Raw genomic sequence first — 26108 nt, forward strand, 5'->3', positions numbered from 1 at the left:
CTTTCCAGAGAGGGCAACACTCACTAGGCCTTGAATATGGCCTCTACTCAAGGTCCAAACCAAAAACAAGGAAATAAACCCCAAGAAAAACTAACAATAAAAAGAAAAAAAAGTGGTGAAGGAACCGTGCACATCAACCAGAGATAAAACAATTAAAATTTATTCCAACAAAATTAACAGTTTGGGTCTGAAATACAGATTGGTCTGGTTGTTTTAATCTTTCATACAGAATATAATTAAAATATCAAGACCAATTTGTGTAGCACACCAGACACGGCCCGTGTTTCAGCTGAGAAAGCCTGCCTCCGAGATTACAATTTGCATCCAGTAGATGGCACTCTTGCAACATCAAAAACTATTAAAAACGTATGATGTGTGTCATTAGATTAGATATTCGTTGTTCTCATACAGGAAAGTTGTAGCTGAACATTTGCATTAGGACTGCCCAGGATTGTCACGCCAGCATCATCCCCAGATTTATACCACCCAAGGTTAATGCCTAGTGGAAGAGCTGGTCCTTAGCTATACCCAAATTTGGGATGTTCGTGTTCTTTTAAACTGGGCTTAAAATCTTGGCTATTTACAGTAATAATGTTGCCCCTGTTCAGTCTACCGTATCTCCTTGCTCTTTACAATTCTTACAAATTTTTCTTCTTCCCACCTACACTCCCCTAATCCCGTTTTCATCTCAATTTTCCTTGAATATTTTATATTGTTCTAGAAAACAGGGCAGGCGGTCTGCAAAATCCAAAATGGTGGACAACCAAGGATATTTATTGTAGTGCAGACATTAAAAAAACCCGCTACAGACCATGTTTCGCCCAAGCTAAGGGCTGCATCAGGGGTTAGCAGAACCAGGTAGTGTATAAAGGATGTATCACCAACTAGGTAAATGCAACTTTTATGATATTACACATCGTTTTGCTGTTGTGCATGAAAGTGGTATATCAAATCAGCTAGCTACCTTTACAAATTTTAAGCAAGCACAAAAAAACACTTGGTGCAAATTTTACAATAAGATATCAAGTGTCTGATCTCAAAGCAGTAAAGATACCACTAATCACTTGACTGTAGTAGTGTATAGCACTGATGTTAGCTCTCTATCATTTTTTTCCATAGTGCTTCTGAAAAAAGAATTAGGATAGGCATAGTGTTACTGTGGCATTAACACACTAAACGAAAGATTAGGTTCTTACCTTTGCTAATCTTCTTTCTTGTAAATCCTCACTTTATCCTGTGACAAGTGGGCTATTTCCCTCCTCCCGCCAGGGATTTGTAGGAAGCCTCAAAACTTTTGAGGCTTTTACCCCCTTCCCCTCACACCCTACCACTGAGCATGCTCCTGTGTACTCCAGTCAGTTTTAAATCAGCCAGGAACATCTGTAGAAGAGAACAAGAAAGAGAGGAACGGGGAAACTCCCCGAGAAGCAAATCAACTCTGCTCATATAAACAAATGCAACAACGCAAATGAATAAGTTTATGAAACATTAAAAACCTGAAAACCAAAACAGTGCTAAAGGGAGAGACAGCCTGCACCGACTGCCTGCACCTAAACTAGGGTACCCTCCCAGATGAAGAGCTAAACCCAATCTGATGGCACTCTTATAAAAGCTGGTCAGAAACCTAGCTTACCTGTACTTGTAAGGAAGACAATCGGCAAATCAACAAGTATAGGGCAGGTTCCTAGAATAAAGTGAGGATTTACAAGAAAGAAGATTAGCAAAGGTAAGAACTTAATGTTTTGTTCTTGTACAATCCCACTTTATTCCGGGGCCAGTGGGACATAACAGAGCAATCCCAAAAAGTCAGGGTACGGCAGAGCCCACTGTCAAACCAGAGGAACCAACAGCAGGATCCTGCTTGGCCGTCACATTGATTATGCAAAACTTGGTGAAAGTATGCAAATCTCATCCAGACACACAGCCAATTCTGCCCAAGAGAAGAAACTCCTCTGGTTGAAAGAGCCCACACCCCTAAAGGGTGCTCCTTCCCGACCACTATGTAAGTTGCAGAAATGGTCATGCCAAGCCACCTGTAAATGGTAGCCTTAGAGCAGTGGTCTCAAACTCAAACCCTTTGCAGGGCCACATTTTGGATTTGTAGGTACTTGGAGGGCCGCAGAAAGAATAGTTAATTTCTTCTTATTAAAGAAATGACAATTTTGCATGAGGTAAAACTCTTTATAGTTTAAAAATCTTTCCTTTTGGCTAAGTCTTAATAATAATATTGTAATTTATAGGTAAAGAGACATATGATCAAAACAGTTTTATTTTACTTTTAAGATTATGATAAATATACCGAGGGCCTCAAAATAGGACCTGGTGGGCCGCATGTGGCCCCCGGGCCGCGTGTTTGAGACCACTGCCTTAGAGGCTGGCCCACCTTTGCAAGCAGAACCCAAATAGGTGGTCAGAAAGGCAAAACTCATTGGTAGCCTCCAAATACTGCTACAGAAGCCTGCACACGGCTAAGGACCACAACACCCAGTCCTGCTCTCTCAAACCAGAGGAAGCCAAAAGCAGGAAGCTGGACTTCCTGATTCACATGGAAATCAGAAACCACTTTCGGAAGAAAAAGGACATTACACAGCATCACTGCAGAATTCGTAAAACACAGATCACTGCTTGAAGCCCTGAAACTCTGCAGGCTGAATAGCCACAAGGAAGACCTGCCTTGATCGAGAGATCCAGCAGACACCTGCTCCAGATGCTCATATGGGGAACAAGTCAGAGAGCGAAGAGCCACATTAAGGTTACAGGTTGGACTGGCCTCTGCCAGTCTGGTGCCACCAGAATCACCGGACCCTTGTGGTCTGTTAACCGCCTCAACAGATGCTTTATAATGGGCCACAGAGGGAAGACAAAGAAAACCGTCCCGGGGCCAGGGCTACCTGCCTCGCGACGACTACCAAAGAGTGGGAGTGTGTGGTGCAGGAGTTAGAGCTGCACCCTTAGTACCCTGAGGTTGTGGGTTCAAATCTCTTGCTGCTCCTTGACTCTGGGCAAGTCACTTAATCCCCTCATTACCCCAGGTACACTAGATAGAGTTTGAGCCCACCCTATAGGGAACTATGATAAAGTACCTGAATGTAAACCACTTCGGTTTATTTATTTTATTTAATTATTTATATACCACTTACATCCTATCGGCCTTTTTCGTTGGCCGCAGTCATTATGTGGTCGAACGTGGGGACCCCCCACTGATCCACTATGCCAAACGTTCCGAGAGTGACCACTCTCAGGAATCAAGAGTCTGACAACAGAGAAAGTCTGCTTGAACGTTATCCACTCCTGCCACGTGTGCAGCAGACAGCGCAACAAGACACCTCTCCGCGCATCAAAGAGCAGCTGAGCCTCCCCGCTCAGAGAAGGACTCTTCAAGCTCCCGATGATTGGCTTAAGCTACAGCCATAGCATTGTTCAAGAATACACGGATGACTCAAAGACAGTGGCAACTCTCGAAGTAGAGAAGGGCCAGCTGAATCGCCCGCAGCTCCAGGCAATTGATCAACCACGTGCTCTCTGATAACGCACAGTGGCCCTGAACTGGAACAGTCATGCACACTGCTCCCCAGATTTTTAGACTTGCATCCGACGACAGGAACACCCAATCCGAGATCAGGAGCAGAAGGCCCTTGGACAGCGAAAGAGAATGCAATCGCAATGCTAGATCATTGCATGCTACCGCCGACCAGGGCAGGGGCACATGTAACAAGTCCCGCTGTGGATTCCAGCGTGAAAGCAGAACCTCCTGCAGCTGACACAGATGGGCTCTGACCCATGAGACCACATTGATCATTGTCATCATGGTCCCCAGAACCAGGAGAAACTGCTATGCTGTCAGGAATGGAGTGGCCAGAAGGCCTCTGACAACTTGTAGCTTTTCCTGAAGAGACACGGGTAGAAACAACGTTCTGACCCATGTGAAACTGAACTCCCAGGTACTCCCAAGTCCTGGGCGGGCTCAAGATAACTCTGCCTGGAATTGATCCCCCAGCCCAGACATTGCAGCAATTGCACCACCTGCCAGACAACCTGACGCTCCTTGAACAGCGAGGGGGCTCTGGACAACCAGTCGTCCAGGAATGGGCGAACCAAGACACCCAGGGCATGAGGATAGGCTGCCACTACAATTTGTCAGTTTGGTGAAGATCCGGGGGTTCCATCGTCAATCCAAAGGGCAGTGCCAAAAATTGAAAATGTTGCCCCAGAACAGGGAACTGCAGATACTTCCATTGGTCCAGGAAAATGTGAATGAGGAGATACGCCTTCTATTCAGGGAGGCTAGAAACTCCTGCGGCGCCACCGATGCAATCACTGCGAGCACCGTCTCCATACGGAATTGAGGAACCTTCAGGGCTGCATTGATCACCTTGAGGTCCAGAATTGGGCTCCAATCGTCGGATTCAGTCTTTGGAACGATGAAGTATATCGAGTATATCCCAGAGACTAAGACTCAATCTGGCATGGGGCGACTGCCACAAGATCAAAAAGTCTGCATACTGTGGCCTGCACCCAAACCACCTTCTCAAGGTGGCCCGCAGCGGAATCCAGAAAATACTCAGAGGACAGAGAAACTCCAATTTGCAGTCATTTTTGAGAACCTCTTGAACCCAATGGTCAGAGGTGATGCCCTCCCATTCCACCAGAAAGTCTGTCAACCACCCTCAGATACGCAGGAGGAGGAGACATCGGCCTGACATCAGATCTGTGTCTGAGCAGAAACCACCAGCCGATTGCTGTGGACTTCTGACATCAGGGCCCACTGAAGAGTAGTTTGGCAAACGAAGAGAACTGCTGACCTGTGGAAGGCTGGAGTACGGATGAAATCGCAGGAAGGGATGAAAATTAGAATGCCCAGAACACAATGACTTGGGTTTATGATCCTGAACACCAGCCACAAGGGCATCCAGACCATAGCCGAACAGGAGCTGACCCTTAATGGGCAACCGGCTCAACGTAGCCTTAGAAGAGGAATTCCCAGACCATCGCCGGATTCAGGGGATTCTGCGAGCTGAAACAGAATAGGTGCCCAGCTTGGTGAAAACTTTCAAGATGTCGTATAAAACATCACCTATGCAATCCACTCCGGAGATGAGAAAATCCAAATCACGAAGCACCAGTGTCAGGATCATGACGCAGCTTGGAATGACATGCCTGGGCCACTAAGGAGGAGGCCATTGCTGCTTTAACACAAGCTGTGGCCGAAGCAAAAAGACACTTAAGGGTGAAATCCACACATCGGTCCTGGACATCCTTCAGGACCACCTCCCCATCGCTGGGGAGAGATGTTACATTACATTTATAGACCTCAAAACCTCACGGATTGATGCAGTTCACAAAAGACAAAAAACTGGATCTTTCCAGTGAACTACAGAATAATCAATCATTTTAGTTATCTAAAAATTTTGTGAATAAGAATGATTTTCTGAAATGTGTGTAAGAGTAAGACCTTCCGAATGAAATGCTCAACTTTGTGTGCTTGGTGGCCCGCACCACTGAAGAACCCACCTTTGGGGAAATAAAGCATTTGTTAAAGCCATCTGCCATGGGATAAAGCCGCGCCATGGCTTAAGCACATTCCAAGGGATCCACTGAATTAACTCATATCAGTAAGAATCTGAACGTCAGGATTATCCGGAAGAGAGAGAGATTGTGGCCTCTGGACACTCATGAAGGAACTCATGAACGATTGGCTATTCCATCTGCAGCTTCAATTCCTACAGACATTCAGATATTAAATCCACAAGGTGCATGGGCTTAAAGAATCTGCGTACTGTGGGGTCCTCCCCCAAATCATGGGTTCTACATGGGTCTGGATCCTGGAGATCCGCCACATCCATGGCCACCACAGTGCCGCCTGACGAAAGCAGAAGAATGGAGTGTCTTGTGCAACTTCGGGTACAGCCGGCAAACTCCCTGGTACCTCCACAGGAAGGAAAGAAGATAGACCCTGGTCTCTTGGAGCAGGGATCTCTGTGACCAGCATCAAGGCCAGTGGAAGGGAAATAGGCATAGACTTTTAAACTAAGTACGCCTTATAAAACAGATTCACAAATTCTGGTGCAACACCCTCCTCCGTAGTGGAGGCTGACTTCTGCATGACAGATTTGGAATGCTTTGAAAACATATGAGGTTTATCGCCGGAGCCACGCTTGCGGGTTGCCAAAATGCCCCCAGCGCATTCCCCAGGGCCCCCTGAGACCAATTTCACGGGAGTCGGTGCATAAGGCACTTGAAGATCCTCCCCAGAGGTAAAAAGCACCGCATTTGAGCAAATCTTGCCTCCTTTGCAAGCCACAGCGCACGTGGAACACGGCTGCGCAACGGACAGCCATCCACCACAAATGAGGAATGAATCCATCCCATCCTGCGCTGGGGAGGTTATCTATGTGGTTTTCTTTAAAAAATGAAACTGGCAAGTATGAAAAATAGCATTAAAATAAAATTTGGAAAAATGCAAAATGACTACCGAGGCCCTGTTTTGACCAAAAATAGCCCAGGAAAACCACAAAGAACCCTCAAACAGAGATTTTAGGAGGGGCATAGGACATGCAGGGAAACCACCTAAAACCTCCTTTTTAAAGACCTCCCAAAATCTCTCATTCAAGCTGTTAGCTTGCTCTCACATAACCATGTGCTCACAGGAAACCGCAACATTTACACTCACTGTGATGACAGAAACTGCATGAAGAGCTGAACACAGCTTACAAGGAGAACCTTTGCCTCAGGATTTCAAGTCTTCTGACTGCCTCACTGGCCTGACCACCACAGCCGGAGACCTCTGCAACTCGTGAACATGCCGCGCAAATGTCTGGCAGACGAACACAGTCTAGCTCCAATACCAAGCCTCATTCAAGCCTGCGCTACACCCAACTAGCAGACAAACCCAGGGTGAGCTAGCTCCCGAGCGAAAGGTCCCAGAGCCCTGATCTGATGTGCAGGCTGTCCAGGGGGCTTACTGGTGAGCAGGGAACCTCCAGAAGCAGATGCTCTCCAACAGTCTGCGATCTCCTGCAGTCAAGGATGTTCCCGCAGAGAACCTCCACAGCACGAGGGCAAATATGACTGAAAATTACTGTAAAATCACGAAAAGAAACATGAGCAGAAAAGATAAGCTCCTATAGCCTGGCCTGTAGGAACTGAAACTAGAGTACACAGGCGCATGCTCAGTGGTAGGGTGCGAAGGGGAGGGGGTAAAAGCTTCAAAGGTTTTGAGGCTTCCTACAGATTACAGCGAGAGGAGGAAAATAACCCACTGGTCTCGGAATAAAGTGGGATTGTACAAGAAAGCTGTTTTATTAAAAATTATTTTTAGATAATGTGGTAATAACTGAATATTCTGTGTATAAACAGGAAAGCAACAACAACAAAGACAATTAATAATAATGAATCTTAAAAAGATCAACTCAGGGAAGAATTGGCTTAGCCAACTTTCCCATAATGGATACTGGGCAAAGTAGAAACAGGGCAGAGATCATATCAAAGCTGGAAACACACCCAGCCATACCTTGCTCACTGGGTTCTGATTTTCTCACAGTAAGATCTAGAGGAGTGTCTTGGTCAGCCATCAGCAGCTTACTAAGCACAGGGTTCTGAGATGTTGCAGCTGAAGGAGAGGTTTGTGTTGGGGATGCTTTCGGCAGGCTTTGGTTCTTTGTGCTGTTGGGCTGGCTGGAGTCCTGAGTAGAGCTAGTTTTTGAGGTATATTCAGCAGCAAACTGACGGATCATTCGCTGCATTATCTCACGAGCCACTAAGGGAATATTAGGGTTGGACACCCTGGGGCTGTCTGCAAGATAAAATATTTAAGTTTCAACAGTCAGAACATATTTTTAATATGTTTTTCTAACACACAAATTTTTAAACCTCAAGGGAAAAAACCTGAACAAAAACAAAATGCTACATTATAATGCAAACAAGACCCCCTTCTTAATTCTTTTGCAAACCACCTTACCCTTAACAACCCGTGAAATGTTTAAAAGATCTACTACTTACCTCTCTAGCTAATCAATAGTTCTCCCATTGTAACACCGTTTTTATTAATCTTTTGTAATCCGCCTTGAACCACAAGGTAATGGCGGAATAGAAATCCCTAATGTAATGTAATGTAATGTAAAAAAAAAAGCAGAGTAAAGCAAAATTATTGATATTTGCACGTGTTAAGGATAACTGGATACTAGTCCACACACATGGGATAATATTTATAGCTTCCCCTCAATCTAATACATAAGCTTTCTAGTACAAACCAGTCCTCGGAAAATGTACGCAGAATTATGTGAACTAGTATCCTACTATTCTCTGAGAGGATGCAGAGTTAAGTGACACTGCTCTCTCACAAAACAAACAGAACAGCAGCAGGGCAATTGCAAGGGTTGAGGAAGGCAAGCAATTGCCTGGGTTGTATCACATTGCTCCTTTGAGTCAGTCTGTGAGATGCAAGCCTATGAACACCCCCCTCCCAAAAAGAAACACAAACAAACCCAGAAAGGGCAAGAACTCTATCCAACATCTGTGCTAAATAGCAGTCCAAGTACTTGAATATAACTTGTCTTAAGCTTCTAAGAGAACATATTGCTGTATACTGCCCTGGGTAAATCTCTTCATAAAGGTAATTAATAAATCCAAACACACACAAACAAATAAAGAAGTGAGAAATTGTGTCTTACCTGACAATTTTCTTTTCTTTTCAGTGACTGTTCAGAGCCAGCAGGGGTTACCCCTTCCCACCAGCAGATGGTGGAAAAGAAGGAAAAATTATGTTTCATACCTGTTAATTTTCTTTTCCTTACACACACAGATGAATCCAGAGACCAATGGGATAGCACACATCTACCAGCAGGCGGAGATAGAGAAACTGATTAACAAGTGGTCCCATTGGCTGGCACTCCTCCTGTATCTCCAGTATAGCTCCTTCCCCAAGCATCCGTAACCATCAATAGGCATAACATGGAAAAAAAAAACTTCTTTCCCATAACAAATCTCAAAAGGCAATAATACAGAATACAACCCTCAATAATAACAAACTTCAAAATTTGCAAAAGAAAAAACCGACAGACAATATCCAGAAAGGGTGGGGCTCTGGATTCATTTGCTGCGTCTAAGGGAAAGAAAATTAACAGGTAAGAACATAATTTTTCCTTCCCTAGCAACAGCAGCAGATGAATCCAGACCAATGGGATGTAGCAAAGCAATCCTCAATCTGGGTGGGAAGCAAACGCCGTCTCCGCAACAACCGACGCACTAAACACATCTACCGCATGCGCCCCCACATCCAACCAGTAATGCTGAGAGAAATCACTCTCGGAAGACCAAGTAGCCGCGAGACAAAACTCCTCCAAGGAAAAAACCTCTAGACCGAGTCCAAGAAGTAGCCATCACTCTGATGGAATGGTCATGAAGTTCTTTCGCCAACTGCTTCCCTGCAATCAAGCAAGCGTAAAGAATGTCCTCCTGGACCCATCAAGCGATGGAGGCTTTGGACGCCGCCATATGTTTGAGGCGTCCCGTGAAGAATACAAAAAGGTGATCTAAACAACTAAAAGTCATTAGAAACCTTGCTCGCTGAGAACGCTACGTACGCACTTTCAAAAAATGCAGTGAATAGAAGCACGTCCCCCCATTTCTCCTCCCAGGAAGAAGGAAGGAAAAGTGAGCGTGTCATAAAAGAAAGGATGACACCTCCTTAGAAAGAATTGTGGTACCGTCCGAACTGATACCCCAGATTTTGGAAATCAGAAACAGGAATTCCCGCTGAACAAGGCCTGCAACTCGGAAAACTGCAGAGCCGAAACCATGGCCACAAGAAACCCCGTGTTCAACGGCACAAGGAGGAAATGAAGCCTTCGGTAAACTGCGAAGAAGTACCTGAAGATTGTACTCCGGACAGGGTTTTCTAAGAGGTGTACAAATATACCGTACTCCGTTTAGGAACTGAACTACATGAAGCTGAGAAGTAATCGAAGAGCAATATACCTAGCCCTTGTAACAAGCTAAGAATGGCACTTGAAGCTGAAGGGAATTGAACGCTAAGCCCTCGGCAATACACCTGTGCCAAAAAGGAACTCTGGAAGGGTGCAAATGTTGAGAAGTATCCAAGAAAGGAAAAACCTCTAAAAGGAAGCAGAAACCACAGGTGAAGACGTCTGTAGCACCTGGATAAGAGAAGAAACAACCTGCTTCGCATAACCCTTACACGTCAGTCATGACTTCTCAAAAGCTAGGTCGTAATACCAAAGTAGTACGAATATCCATGTTGATCGGACCCTAGGTGAGCAAATCTGGAGATACCAGGAAACTTCTTAGTCCGGCTGTCGAAAGACTCATCAGATCCGCATAGCAAGGATGGCGCAGCCAAGCCAGAGATTCTACAAATACTGTGCCCGGAAAGCGAGCTTGAGATGGCAAATCCAAGCCATCATCAGCCAGGGGAAAACACTGAAAAAGAGAAACCAGAGGTGAGAAAGAAGCCACACTGTTACCCCCCTCTAACTCCCACTCCCTGTGCCCACCGAAGAAGCTAGGAAGCATTGAATTGTGAGACGAGGCCATGAGGTCTAGTTCCAGGAGACCTCACGTCCATAAAAAGAGCTGGAACGCCTGAGCCAAAATTCCCAATATCCAGGATGTAGAAGATTTCACTATTACTAACGTTTACACTTTCTAGAGAGTACATAGTGCTGTACACTGTAACATACAATAAATGGGCCATGCTCAGATTTCGCGGAGAGAAAGCCTATCCAAACTCTTTTCCTGACCCTTAAAATGATCTGCCAACAGAAGAGGAAGATGAGGGTCCACCCATTGAAGTAGAACAACAACTGTACCTGGCAACTGAGTACATCACCTACTGCCCAAGCTGTAGAGAAATACCCCCATCATAATACTGACTGAAAGGACCCTCAGCGGCATTCCGAAAGAATGGTCTGAAGCTTCAAGAAGGTAGCCTGACCATGCTCAAGAGTAGAAGAATGAACAAGTACTGAGTCACCTCTTAAGACCAGACTCCTGGAGCTGAGGATGGAAGGTACCAAGCCCCCCAACCCGACAACCCGGGATGTTTGGTGGCCATGAGCTAGTCCAGCAAAGACCGAGGCATGCCTTTGAAAACAGAAATCTCGCTGAGCCACCAAATCATACAGAGCGATGCATGAGGAGCCTACCAAATAATTGGAGCCCTGAGATACCGGGAACCACCGGAACAAAAGCGACTGCTGTAGCGTTATAATGGGAAAACAAGCCTGTAGTTCCCAGTGGAGTCAGCAACATGGATCCTAGAACATGTACAGAATTCCATACTCTGGGTCATGGTGACCAAAGAAGAATGCAAACCTGAGACTGTGACCAATCGCCCTAGTCTCTGGGAAGAAACACATTTCTCTCCTATATGAATAAACACATCTCCCCGATATACCTTTAAATAGTACAGGAGAAAAGAGCGCTGTGCAAATTCGAAGATTCACGTCCAAAGAACTGAGGAAAAGAAACCACCCTTTTCGTGTCAGTCAAATGGCCCGACTGGAAGACGTCAGTCAAGAAGAAATTAGGTGAATCACCTGGTAGCGCCAAAACGGTACCACTGCCCACATTTTCTAAAATGTTCTTGAAGCCTTAGGTAGGTGAAATGGCATGTGCCAAAACCGAAAGCGCTGCTCAAAGAGAGGCAAGCAAACCTAGTGCCGATTCAGAGTCCATAGGGAAAATGTAAATATTCTCCCAGTTTTTCTGCAGAAATGTGTAACCCTGAGAAATGGGATCCAGCCAGCCCAATGCCCCCATCTTGGGCACCATGCAGTAAGTGGAACAACGTCCCTTAGTTCCCGAAGAATTACAAGAACTGCCCTGAGGACCAGTAACACTGAAAAGGGAAACACAAAACATAGAGACTCCAAGAACGAACTGGAAACCTGAGGAGGATGCAAAGTTGCAAGCATCCTGAAAAATCTCCACAGCCCCCTGACCTGACATTATAGCGTCTTCTCCCTCATGAGAAAGCCTGAAGAGTCATTGGAAGAAGTCAAGATCACCTCAGAATGAAGTGCACAAGGTCAGGGAATGGCAGGATGAGAACTGTAGGATCTACAAGAAGATTCTCCTAGGAAAAATCAAGTTTCACAATGTAAAGAGGAATATACTGGAACCATGAAAATAGTACTACCTCCATGCAACATGAGCGAAATACGTATGTCCTTTAAAGTGAATACGTACTAGACTCAATCAAGATGCTGCATCTACCGCCCCGTGGAAAACAACAGCACCCTTACAGGTATCAGACAAAGCTCACATCGCTAATGAGAGCTTCAGGGATGAGGCTAACAGCCATATAGCGCGTGATCCTCCGCGGGTTTGATAGAATAGGTAACTGGCTCCTGGTTAAAATGAGCTGTACAGCCCTTCCTGTCCGGTTGGGGGGGCCTGTCTAGCATGTGCCAGGAGAAAATGGCGACAGGAGAAACCAGCATGATAAGCATGGAAATCTGAAGTCCAGGCCCCCTCAGAAATAGAGAAAGAGAGTCCTGGCCGCAGGAAGATGTGCGGTGTCTATGCCCATAGAGACAGCCCGAACTTGGAAACTGTCTGTATTACCTTTAGGCATATATATCCTGTGCCACTACTAGACACATGCAGCTCAGCACAGAGGCCCAAATAAGGACAGTTACCAACAGACAAAGGCTCAATCTGCAGGGACCCCAAGAGAGACAATGAGATACCTGTGTGAAATACAGGGCACTATCTTACTGTTGATCTCACCGTGCCGTGAGTTGCCATATGTCGCCCCAGTCTGGAGACAAACCGAGACTGGGTGACCTAGCACAGGTCAGAGTCTCTCTGGTAAACCCCTTGAGTGCTAACCCCAGAGTCCAATTAAACAAGCAGCTTCATTCAAGGGAGTACAGCAGGAACACAGACATAGACATATAAATCTGCCCAAGCTTGTTCCAAAGCTGGTGAAACACATTCAACTTGTCTGAACCGGAAAGGAGAGAAGCCCCAGCATACCCTGACCAAAGTCAGCTAGAAACAAACTACCGGAACGCTGCAGCTCTCCCGCCATTGCCGGAGACCCAAGCGCACGCCTGATTCTCGCTGACACGTGGCCACTGCATCAACGCTCCTAGAAACATAGTCAGATTCAAGCCCCGCAAAATTTACCCTGCCGCGGCTTGCATAGAAAGAAAATCAGACTCGGGGAAAAACCAGAAGAACAGCCCACAGCGCCGGAAAAAACATGTCCCATCTCATTCGCGCTGCTATAAACCGGCACCTGCACAATCAGCTGCACATGGCCGTGACAAACACCGATGAAAGAGAGCCTCAGAATTAACAGGACTACTACTGCTGCACTGAAACCCAACAATAAGAACAAGTGCGAGCATGAAATCGCACCGCTACTGCCGCGCTGTAACCAACAAGGAAACCAAGCGCGTGCATGCAAAGGGCGGGAAGTCCCGGCTCCCTTCACGGATTTCTAGTCATAAAACTTAGCCTCAATAAAATATCCATTCCTTAAACATACGTTGACTGAACCCACATTACTAAGTCTCCCAAACAGAACCTGAAGTTCAACCAACAGTAAAAAAAAAGAGACATACTCACAAGCTTGTTGTTAGGGCCGGTTGAAGCCAGTTAAAGCTAGTTGAGCAGCAGTAACAGAGCAGAATTGAGCAACTGTGGTCTTTTTTTTTTTTTTTACAGAGAAGGGAAAGAAGAAAAAAATTGAGGCCCAGTCAGACCCTCTAGCAATGGAGGGAGGGTGAGGCAGGGACCTGGGGGGGGGGGGGGCAGGTGTAACCCCTAAAGCCAGCACCGTTGAGCCGGACACCCCTGTCTCACTGAAGAGAAAATCTCAACAGGTGAAATAGCATTGCCAGCTCACTGAAGAGAAACCTCAACAGGAGAAACAGAATGGCAGTCTCACTGAAGAGAAACCTCAACAGGAGAAAATAAAGTTCCAGTCACAGCCAGAATTCAGGAGCTAGTTGAATAGCAACCATTTCCTGCTGGGAGATAGAGATACTGGAGATATAGGAGGAGTGCCAGCCAATGGGACCACCTGTTAATCAGTTTCTCTATCTCCGCCTGCTGGTAGATGTGTGCTATCCCATTGGTCTCTGGATTCATCTGCTGCTGTTGCTAGGGAAAACTGAATTACAGGTTATAGCTTCTAACTGTGCAGACAGAAAATGTTACATAGGCAGAGGGAGTGGTTTCATGCGCAAGCTGTCTTCAGCTTCAATCCCTCATTCAGGAAGTAAAGGAACTGAAAGAGGAGGTGGCAAAACTGAGAAGCATCCATGAGAGTAAGAGGTACATCGATGAAATGGTTCATGAGGCATCAAAGATTTCCAGCAGTGGGGAAGAGGCTGTGCTGAGGGAAGACAGACACAGGTTACAGAACCCTGCAAGACTGATATTGTGACTCCACCTGCCCTTTGAACTGAAGAACCGGTATACTGCCCTGGAAGTGGAGATGAGAGCAACCTAGGGCAAGAAAGGACCAAAGCTTGAAATCCCCCAAAATTGCAGGATTCATGACCACTAGGAGGCATAAGGCAATGGTGGTTGGCGATTCTCTTTTCAGAGGTACAGAAATGTCCATCTGCAGACCACACATGATGTCCCAGGAGGTATGCTATCTGCCTGGAGCCAAAATCCAAGATGTTACGGAGAGATTGCCAAGACTCATTAAGCCTGATTACTATTATCCGATGCTGCTCATCCACGTTGGAACTAATTATATAAACATATCAAAAGTGACTTTGTGGATCTGGGAGAGAAGGTGAAGCAGTCAGGTGCACAGGTGGTATTCTCACCCATCCTCCCTTTTGAAGATAAGACCAGGTCAGAGAAGCATACATCCCGGAGATAAATGTGTGGCTATGTGGATGGTGTTGTCGAGAGCATTTTGGGTCCTGGACCATGGGATGATTTTTCAAGGGATGCTGAGCAGGGATGGTATACATCTATCAAAGAAGGAAAGAAGTGTCTTCTGCGGTAGGCTGGCTAATCTACTGAAGATGATTTTAAACTAGAAGTGATGAGGCAGAGTGATCAAAGCCACCGAGTGAGTATAAGCCCTCAAGTAAATAAGTCACTGAATACCTCTACACAGAAGGGAAAAGGGGGCAATGGCTGGAAACCAGTATATACTAATGCTTTGACTGGGTAACAAGAAAGTTGGACTTGGGAGAGTCTTTGGACGTCGTGTACCTGGACTTCAGTAAAGCTTTTGACAGTGTCCCACACCGCAGGCTGCTAAGCAAGATGGAATCAATGGGGTTAGGAGAGACACTAACTGCATGGGTCAATGATTGGCTGAGTGGCAGACTTCAGAGGGTGGTGGTTAATGGTACTCTCTCTAAAACATAGGAGGTGACCAGTGGAGTGCCGCAGGGCTCAGTCCTGGGTTCACTACTTTTCAACACATTCATATGGGATCTGACTCAAGGGCTTCAAGGTAAAATAACACTATTCGCCGATGACGCCAAACTATGTAATATAGTAAGTGAATGCAGTTTACAGAATTGTATGGCGCAGGACCTGCTTACATTGGAAAGTTGGTCCTCAACCTGGCAGCTAGGCTTCAATGCTAAGAAATGTAAGGTCATGCACCTCGGAAGTGGAAATCCATGCAGGACGTACTTCTTGAACGGAGAAACTTTAACTAGGACTTCAGCAGAACGAGATTTAGCAGTAATCATCAGTGTAGACATGAAAACTGCCAATCAAGTGGAGAAGGCTTCATCTAAGGCAAGGCAGATATTGGGTAGTATCAATAGAAGTTTCGTCAGCCGAAAGCCTGAAGTCATAATGCCGTTGTACAGGGTCATGGTGAGACCTCATCTGGAGTACTGTGTGCAATTCTGGAGGCCACATTATAGTAAAGATGTGCGCAGAATTGAATCGGTTCAGCGGACGGCCACCAGGATGATCTCGGGGCTCAAGGGTCTCTCGTATGAAGAGAGACTGAACAAATTGCAGCTCTACACTCTCGAGGAACGTAGGGAGAGGGGAGACATGATCGAAACATTTAAGTACCTCATGGGACGTGTCGAAGTGGAAGATGATATTTTCTTTCTCAAGGGACCCTCGGCCACAAGAGGGCACCCGCTCAAACTCAGGGGCGTAAAATTTCATGGCGACACCAGAAAGTATTTATTCACAGAGAGAGTGGTTGATCATTGGAACAAGCTTCCAGTGCAGGTGATCGAGGCAGACAGTGTGCCAGACTTTAAGAATAAATGGGATACCCATGTGGGATCCCTACAAGGGTCAAGATAAGAAAATTGGGTCATTAGGGCATAGACAGGGGGTGGATAAGCAGAGTGGGCAGACTTGATGGGCTGTAGCCCTTTTCTGCCGTCATCTTCTATGTTTCTATGAAGTATGGGAAACAAAATTCTAGATCTAGATGGAATTAAATGAGTTGGATATAGTGGCAATCATGGAGACGTCGTTCACGAAGAACCATGGCTGGAATGTAGTTATACCAGGCTATAATCTGTTCAGGAAAGTCAGGGTAGGAAAAAAAGGAGTGGGCAAAAATGGGATGGAGAGATGCAGAGGTGAGTGTCCATTCGTGAGGCTGAAGAATTCTGCTGAGGTTGTCTGCCAAGGAATTCTGCTATCCCTGAATGTAGACTGCCTTCAAGAAAATGTTGCAGGCAGTTGCCCAAAGCCAGACTTTCTGGGCCTCTTGACATAATGGAAGAGATCCCGTGCCTCCTTGCTTGTTTATGCAGTACATTGCTACTTGATTGTCTGTGCGAAGGAGGAGAACTTGAGGACTCAAGAGATGTTGAAAAGCTTTGAGTGCATAATACATCGCTCTGAGCTCGAGTAAACTGATGTGAAAGTTGCACTCCTTAGTGAACCAATGACCCTGGGTTTGAAGTCTGTCTAGGTACACCCCCACCCCCACGCATAAGGGGATATGTACGTTATCACCACCTTGTGATGAGGAGGCAAATGGAAAAGGAGACCTCTAACCCTAACTAGCTCAGCCCCGATATACCTGTCACACCACTTCACCTTCCCAGGCTCTAACCGTACACGCAATGTACACCTGTTTGCCTACCCCTCCCCAAAAGGATGCATCCACAAAAGGTTCTTCGACAAAACCCTCTCTTTCCAAGCTGGCAAATGGAATGCCTGCCTGTCCACTCTCATCTCTCTTGCCCCAACTTATCAATCCTTCAGGAAATCTCTCAAAACATACCTCTTTGACAAATTCCTCTAACCCCCACCCTCCCTACCCAAAATAACACCCCACTTCAACTTCCTCCCTACCCTTCCCTCTCCTTCACCCCGGTTGGCACCCCCCAAGCAACAGTGATTGGTTCACTTTGCATTTGCCACCGGTCTATACCATATAATTGTTAATTAATTCTCTACACCTGCATTGTATAAATCGCTCTGAACTGTTTCCAATATGCTGTAACTTCGATGTAACTTCGCTGTAAATGTACAGTCTCTTACCCTGTAAACCGCTCTGAACTGCTTGTGGTATTGCGGTATACAAGAATAAAGTTATTATTATTATTATTATTATTAAACAGATTAGAGGTTATCCACCAGTGTAGCGACTGCTGAAGAAATGAGGTTACAGAGATATGCTGTGACAGCCGATCTATCACTTGAGACCACTGAGAAGCGAGGGCCCACTGAGGAGTGCGAAAATGCAGTCTTGTTATTGGTGTCACATGAACTGTGAAGGCCATGTGGCCGAGGAGAACCATCATGTGTCTCGCTGAGATTGTTTTGATGCAAAGAAACAGCTGACACAGGTGAAGGAGAGCGTTGCGATGGACTGGAGGAAGAAACGCCCTCATAACAGTGGTGTTGAGAATGGCCCCAATGAACTGCAGACATTGAATTGGATGAAGGTTTGATTTGGGGAAATTGATTTCGAACCCCGAAGTTTGAAGAATTGAGATGGTGTGAGATGTCGCTAGAGCAAACTCCTGAGATGAACGGGCCTTGATCAACCAATCATCTAGATAAGGAACGACCTGAAGATGGTGGGATCGTAAGACTGCTGCTACCACAATCGAGCACTTCGTGAAGACCCGTGGAGAAGATGCCAGGATGAATGGGAGTGCCTTGTACTGGTAATGACATTGATCCACTTGGAAATGAAGCTACTTGCGGAAAGCCTGATGAATTGGTATACGAGTATAGGCTTCCTTGAGATCCAGACAGCATAGAAAGTCGTTTTGAGCCAAGAGGGTATAAAGAATGGCTAGAGAGTGCATGCAGAATGTTTCCTTGACTAGAAATTTGTTGAGGGCTCTGAGATTTAAAATTGGATGAAGTCCTCCCGTCTTCTTTGGAACTAAGAAGTAACGGGAATAAAATTCCTGAGTTTGTTGGAGAGGAACTTCTTCGATAGCATTGAGGAGAAGCAGGGATTGAACCTTCTGAAGAAGGAGAGAGGACTGCGCAAGGTTGGAAGCAGACTTTCTTGGCAGATGATCTGGAAGAAGGGTGTTGAAGTGAAGAATATAGTCCTGGCGAATGATATTTAACATCCAGAGATCGGAGGTGATGAGCTTCCAACGATTGATGACAAACTGAAGCCGACCTCCTATAGATTGAGGGAGAGATTGTAGTAGTGGAACTGTGGCTATGCTCTGTAGGAACATGTCCAAAAGGATGGGCAGGTTTTGGCTGAAAAGCCAGTTGGGGGTTTAGTCTGACATGGTTGTTGCTTTTGCCTTTATGGTGGAGGTTATGCAGGAGCAGAAGCCTTGGCAGAAAACTTGTGTTGATATGAAGGAGTAGGTTTAAATTGTCGAGAGGCAGGTGACTTCTTTTTGGGTTTGACCAAAGTGCCCCACCTGGTCTCATGTGCCGAAAGTTTCTGAATAGCTGTGTAAGCAGAGTCTCCGAAGAGTTCATCACCAAGACATGGAGCATTAGCATGGTTAACGTCGAGGTCAGACACTCAGAACCAGGCCAGACATCTCATAGCCACTGACATGGCTGCCGCTGTAGAGGTGAGCTCAAATGTATCGTAAGCTGAACGTACAATGTACTTCCGCAACTGCAAGACGGTGGAGACAAGATGTTGGAAACCTCTGGTCTTGCGGGCAGGAATGTATTTCTTGTATGCTGAAAACTGCTTAACCAGATCTTTCAGGTAACAGGAAAAATAAAAATTGTTATTGCCTGCTCTGTTAGCAAGCATTGAGTTTTGGTACAGATGTCTGCCAAATTTATCCATGGTACGTCCCTCTCTGCCAGGAGGGACAGAAGCATAGACACTAGTTGCAGATGACTTCTTGAGAGTGGAATCTACAACAAGGGATTCATGTGGCAATTGGTGTTAGTCAAACTCCAGAAGAGCCACCACCTTATAAAGAGACATAAACTTCTTAAGCACCATCGGTATAGAAAGAGTAGTCTCAAAATTCTTATAGAAAGTCTCTTGTAAAATGCCATGTAATGGTAATTTTAACATCTCTTTGGGAGGCTGGTCATAGTCTAGAGCAGGGATCTCAAAGTCCCTCCTTGAGAGCCGCAATCCGGTCGGGTTTTCAGGATTTCCCCAATGAATATGCATTGAAAGTAGTGCATGCACATAGATCTCATGCATATTCATTGGGGAAATCCTGAAAACCCGATTGGATTGCGGCCCTCAAGGAGGGACTTTGAGACCCCTGGTCTAGAGTCTCTAAATATTCTTTACTATATTTAGAATCGGCTTCCAAATTAATTGAGAGATCTTTTCCCATCTGACGAATAAATTTTGAAAAAAAAATTTCCCCAATGGGGAAGATGCTCTAGTGGGAGATCTTTGTGGTGAAACTGACGCAGAAGAATCAACCTCAGTCATGGATGGTGATGAGGATCAGAATCTCCTAACAAATCTAAGTTTTGCAACATCGATGGGGACCGATGGTGAGGTCGGTGCCGGTCCGGTGTGGGGGTGTCAGTATGCTTGCATTTGGAAGACACCTTACCAGACTTGACAGGCATAGTAGCCCTTGATGACCAAGTAGATGAAGACTGGTGTCGACATGACTTCTGCTTCATCACCCGTGACAGAGTCTGGAACGGCGGGACTGATCTTGACACCGTGTCAATGGTACATCAACGGTGTCGGTGGTCGGCATCATGATAAGCTTAGACTGGATCTGCACCAGAAGAGTCGAACTGTGTCAGAACTAGCATATGGAAATGCTCACCGAGCTCTTCCCTAAGCAAGGCATCAATTTTTTGCTTAAGGATTAGCACCAGTATGGGAGGCATAGGCTTTTTCGCCGGTACCAAGGCTTCAGCGGCATGGTCCGGTGATGAGAATGTCGATGTAGAGGCACTCACCGAAATGGGGACCGTGCACTTATGGGACATTTTAGAGGTCAGCATGACTTGATTCAATGCAGCTTTGACCTGTGTCCCGGAGAGGGAAAGGCAAGGCTTCTTGGCTGGCTTACCCAAAGAGATGGTATACTGCGACACCAGAGTTGACGTTGCTGGTTCCACCGGTGTTGAAGATTTCGGTGTCATCTTAGTCGATGCAGTTGGTGTCGGTGACGATGTCAGCTCCCCTTCCATAGCGTCACCGAAAAGCTGTCGCTTCTGAAGACAATGATTTTTCAAAGTTCTTTTCTGTAAAGAAGAGCAGCGTGTGCAAGTTTCCAGATGGTGCTCGGGCCCCAACTATGGAGACACCAACGGTGAGGGTCAGTCACAGAAATAGCCCGAGCACAGGGACCGCACTTTTTAAACCCCGTCGGCGGTTGTGACATCGACAGAATACAGCCTCAGCCAAATTGAACGCTATGACTGAGGTGGAGGAAGAGGCCCCGCTGGGCCAGAACCCGCCAATGGTGAAAAAAAAAATAAATAAATAAATATATATATATATATATTTTATTTTATTTTTTTTACTCTATTTAACCAACGGTAAAAGAAAAAAATGAGAGAAAATTACTGAAAAGTCACAAGCGCGAGAGCGGGAAGGCAGAAAAATTTTAACGGCCTATTGAAACAAGACTTCTTAGCTCCGTGTAAACTAAGAAATGGAAGGACTGTGCGCCTAAATCTGGCGGGAAGGCACTCGCGCATGCGAGCTGTCACAAACTTTCTAAAGACTTAAAGTGGCGATGCACTTTTGAAGTGTCCATACCAGGGCTCCATCAGTGACATCACCCATGTGTGAGAATATGCTGCCTGTTTATCTAGGGATAACAAGTGTTATCTAGGGACAACAGTTAGATAGTCTCACATAAAAGGAGCCCCAGTATGGACAGCTTTAAAAGTGCATCACCATTAAGTTTTTAGAAACTTCGCAACTGCCCGCACTGCACATGCACTAGTGCCTTCCTGCCCGACGTAGGCTCGCAGTACCTCAGTTCTGTAATCAAGCTAAGAAGCCAACCAGGGGAGGTGGGTGGGTTGTGAGAATATCTGCTTGCTGTCCCTGGATAATACCTGTTACAGAAAGTAATTGCTTTATCCCAGGAAAAACAGGCAGCATATTCTCACATGTGGGATTCTCTAGCTTACTAGAATGGTATGGAGGGAGTGTTGGCCATTAAGAAAATAAATTTTGCAATACTGCTTGGCCGAAGTGACCATCCCATCTGGAAAAAGATTCCAGACAGTAGTGAGGTGTGAATGTATGAACTGAGGACCAAGTAGCAGCTTGACAGATCTCATTAACAGGAGTAGAACATAAGAAAGCCACTGAAGCTGCCATAGCTTGGACTTTGAGTGCTGTAACACGACCCCCTCCCCAGTTGCAGCTCAACCTGAGCATAACAGAAGGCGATACAAACCGTCAACCATGTAGAAATAGAATTCGGATACAGGTTGTCCCAACTTGTTAGGACCAAGAGATAAACAGTTGAAGAGATGTTCTAAGTGGCTGAGTTCACTGTAAATAAGCCAAGGCTCGTTTACAATCCAAAGTATGAAAAGTCATTTCTCCAGGATGAGAATGAGGTTTGGGAAAGAACATTGGAAGCACAAGCGATTGAGTGAGATGAAAATCAGTGACTACTTTTGGCAGGAACTTTGGATGGGTGCAAAGCACTATTTTGTCATGGTGGAACACTGTAAAAGGCGGGTCCCACCACCAGCGCTTGAAGCAGAAGAGATGAGAAAAACCACTGTCCAAGTGAGATATTTGAGATGATTGCTTCAAAAGAGTTGATTGGTTCAAAAGAGGCTTCATGAGAGAACCACATTAAGATCCCAAACTACTGGAGATTGTTTGATAGGTGGTTTGATATGGAAAAGGCCTTTCAGAAATCTGGAAACAAAAGCATGAGCAGTCAGAAGTTTACTGTTGACTGATGCATGAAAAACATTGATAGTAGTAAGATGAACTCTAATTGGTTTTAAGACCTGAGTTGGATAAATGTAGAAGGTAATCCAATACTGAAGATATAAAGGAGGATGAAGCATCATGATGATGAAGAGTACACCACATAGAAAACCATGTCCACTTCTGTTGGTAGAACTGCTATGTAGGTTTCAGGATGTATGTACCAAGTCGTCAGGTGCAAGGCTGTGGATTGGGATATAAAAGAGATCCTTGACTCTGTGTGAGAAGAGATAGAAAGATCTGCAGGGATATTGGTTCCATGACATCAGGGAAAAACTAGAGTTGTCCGGGCCACCGGGGGGCAATGAAGATCATGGTGGCCGATTCTTGTGTGAACTTAACAAGCGTCTTGAGAATGAGAGGAAATGCATAGATGGACCATTCAGGTCTTTATCTGCCGTCATCTACTATGTTACTATGTTTGTGCGTCCAAATCCAAGAAAAAAGCATCTGCCTCTAGACACTGTGGAGAGTACTGTCTAGAGCAGAACTGAGGCAGCTTTTGATTGTGGGGGAACACAAACAGGTCTGAGTAGTCCCCCCCTCCCCAAGAGAGACTATCTGATGGAGGCCATAGAGTTGAGTGTCCACTGTGTGGTTGGAGAAATCTGTTTTCCAAGCAGTTACTTCTGGTCACTCTGATCACTTTTGTGGTACCATCAGTCACTCTGGTCCTCTCTTGGACTCCCTGGTCACTCTGAGTACCCTTGGGCCCACTCTGGGCCCCCACAGGGCAAAGTGCTTGGCCACACATTGGCCACATCAGGATCCTTTTAGGCTTACCAAAGGTAAGCATTCATTCCCTTGAGGGTTGTCCGAGAGCTCCTGAAAAGCTGAGTTTGTTGGCGAGAGAATTCTTCTCTCCCTGAATAAAGGCCGCTTTGAGGAATATGTTGTGAGCAACAGCCCAGTTCCAAATCTTCCCAGTCTTTTGACAAAGCATGAGAGAGCCTGTTCCTCCTTGTTTGTTTATTTATTACACTGTAATTTGATTGTCCATGCATATTAGGAGGACTTGATTAGATATTAAGCTGTTGAAAAGTTTTGAGAGCAGTGCAAATGGCCCCGAGTACCAAGAGATTGATGTAGTATTTCTGCTCTTGGACAAACGAGTGACCTTGTGTGCAAAGGATGACCAGATGAACTCCCAAGCATATCTGGAAGTCTGTGGTCAGAACTATCTGTTATGGAGGGAAACAGTCCTTTGGAAAGATTTAAGAAATTCATCTGCCACTGGAGAGATGTAGAAATGAAGATGTGACTGAAATCTCTTCTGAGAGTGGATCTAGTGCTTGAGACCATTGAGAGGCTAGGGACCACCGAGATATCCTGAGATGGAGTCTCGCAAAGAAAGGAACATGGACTGTGGTCGTCATGTGACCTAACAGAATCATTATCCGCCTGCTAGGATGGACGGAAGCTGATAAGTCTGGTTGCAAAGTTGAATCATAGTCTTTGTTGAGGTAGGAGCGCTCTGAACTGAATGGTGTTGATCAGAGCCTCTATGAATTGAAGAGTTTGAGAGGTTTGAAGTTGATATTTTGGCAAGCTGACGTCGAACCCCAACTGTTGAAGAAAACAAGATCACTGACTGTTGCTGAGAGCACCTCTTGAGGGAGGCATCGTTTATTAGCCAATCATCAGGAAAATATTTTTTTTAAACCCTTGGAAACTGAGACAAGAGGGAACAAATGGATTCAATATCTTGATAAAGTTCCCCAAGAATGAAAAATTGCAGAATAGACCATGGAGAAATATTGTTGGGAGTCAAAGAGCTGTACATGAAACCCATTGCGAACAGCTCAAAGATATAAAAGAAATGAAGAGGGTGATCCTCCCAAGTGAGTGTAATAACACAAAGGTCGAGTAATACTCAAAGCCCCACTGAAGATATGATAAAAGTAAAAGCAGTGGGTGGAAAAGGTCCATGAAATGACCACAGAAGTCCCAGGTAGAGTTATTTCTATTGTTGTGGCTACCCAGAAACAGACGATGCAGGAGAAGATGGTTGATCAACAGATCTGGGTTTCGCTGAAGATTTTTGAGAACAAGACTTAGACTTTGTTGTGCTGCCATCTCTATAGACTCACCAAACAGCTCCTTTCCCAAACATGGAACATTGGCCAGCCTATTCTGGAGATTAATGTCAAAGTCCGAGAGTCTAAGCAAAGCTAAGCGTCTCATATTGATATAGCAAATGCTCTAGAAGACATTTGAAAAGCATCAGACAGTGAACGTGGAATATATGTCACAGTTTGAGAAAGACTATGTATAGAGCGTTCATATTCCAAAAAATGTTCTGAAGGAATATATTGTTGGAAATCCAATAACCAACACACATATTTGTTGCAGATACAGTCATGTAAAAAGAATAATTGAGGATTCTACTCAACAGCATAGAGTTTTTGTAAAGGCGCCGGCTAAAACTGTCCATAGTGCGGCCCTCAAGACTTAGAGGCAAAGAAGCTTGGACTTTGGTATCAAAGTATTTCTTTATATGTGGAAGTTGATGATTGTCAAAAAACGGAGTAGGAAAGATTTATACATAGAATCCAGGTTAGCAGGAGCAGCTTTGACAAAGGTATTTCCCAATTCTTAAAAAGAGTTTGTTTAAACATGTCATGTAATGGCAAGTTGGAAAATTCTCTGGGAGACTCAGTAAAACTGAGTATGTGTGAAACCTCTGTAATTAAAGATGAATTAGCCTTCAATGGAAGAGAAGTCCTTTCCCAGCTGATTAATGTATGAGGTAAAAACAAAATCTTCAGGTGAAGACTGCCTATTGGGGAAAGATGTCTCAAAAGGCTCAGGTTCTGAAAAAGAGAAACCGCAGCCTGCATCTGATCTTGAGTCAGACAATATTTCTGGAAAAGAATGTTTATAAGAAGGCCTGCCTAATAAAACAATACAAGATCAAACTCAAGGAGAAACGAAAGCATACTACTCCAAACAGGTAGGCTTAGAAGTCCAAGATACAAAAAAACTATTCAAACTAGTAAAAAACCTCATGGATACCAAACCATATGTAGCCGCACAAGGAAACCACCCACCACCAGCCACCCAACTAGCAGAATAATTCAAAAACAAGATCACAACCATCAGGACCACCTTCAACAATACCCCAAGCCTCCTTGATGAGATAATAATATACCCTGCAACAGGAGAAGCCATTGCAGCAGAAAGGACCTGAACCGACTTCCCATCAGTACAGTGGCCTGACCTGAACCGACTCTATAAAAAATACTGTCAAGCAGCATACGACCTGAACTGCCCCACATACCTCATAAAAACAGCTTCCCTCAAATTTAGATCTCACTTCTTGCAATGTATACAAACTACGCTCACGGAAGGTCAATTCCCACAGGACCTCAGCAAAATCATAATCACCCCAATTATGAAAGACCAAATAGGCTCAATAGATCTCCCCTACAACTAGAGACCCATCGCCTCAATACTAATATACGTTAAACTAATAGAAGGCCTAGTTGCACAGTACTTCACAAACTACCTGGAAGATCACAACCTACTTCACCCCTCACAATCTGAGTTCAGAACCAACCACAGTAAGGAGACACTACTAGGAACCCTCCTAGACACAGCCCGACAGCACCTAAGCAAAGGCAGAAGGATGTTAATAATTCAACTTGATCTCTTTGCAGCATTTGACCTGGTACACCACACCATACGACTACAAATACTAGAAGCCTAGGGATCTTAGGCAGAGCACACTCCTGGTTCCAAGGATTCCTTAAATCAAGTTCATATGGAGTCA

The 26108-nt window shown here is 45.2% G+C and overlaps 1 protein-coding gene across 10 annotated transcripts in view; it reads right to left on the reverse strand.

The window, feature by feature from the left end:
* Positions 1-26108, reverse strand: part of LCOR (ligand dependent nuclear receptor corepressor) — a 277489-nt gene that overhangs the window by 98777 nt on the left and 152604 nt on the right. For all 10 annotated transcript variants that reach the window (XM_033943075.1, XM_033943074.1, XM_033943076.1 and 7 more), the window contains one exon: positions 7511-7792. In XM_033943075.1, the coding sequence (XP_033798966.1) occupies positions 7511-7792 (282 nt within the window). The remainder of the gene's footprint in view (positions 1-7510; positions 7793-26108) is intronic.

Source organism: Geotrypetes seraphini, chromosome 4 (genome assembly GCF_902459505.1).
Source record: "Geotrypetes seraphini chromosome 4, aGeoSer1.1, whole genome shotgun sequence".
NCBI lineage: Eukaryota > Metazoa > Chordata > Amphibia > Gymnophiona > Dermophiidae > Geotrypetes > Geotrypetes seraphini.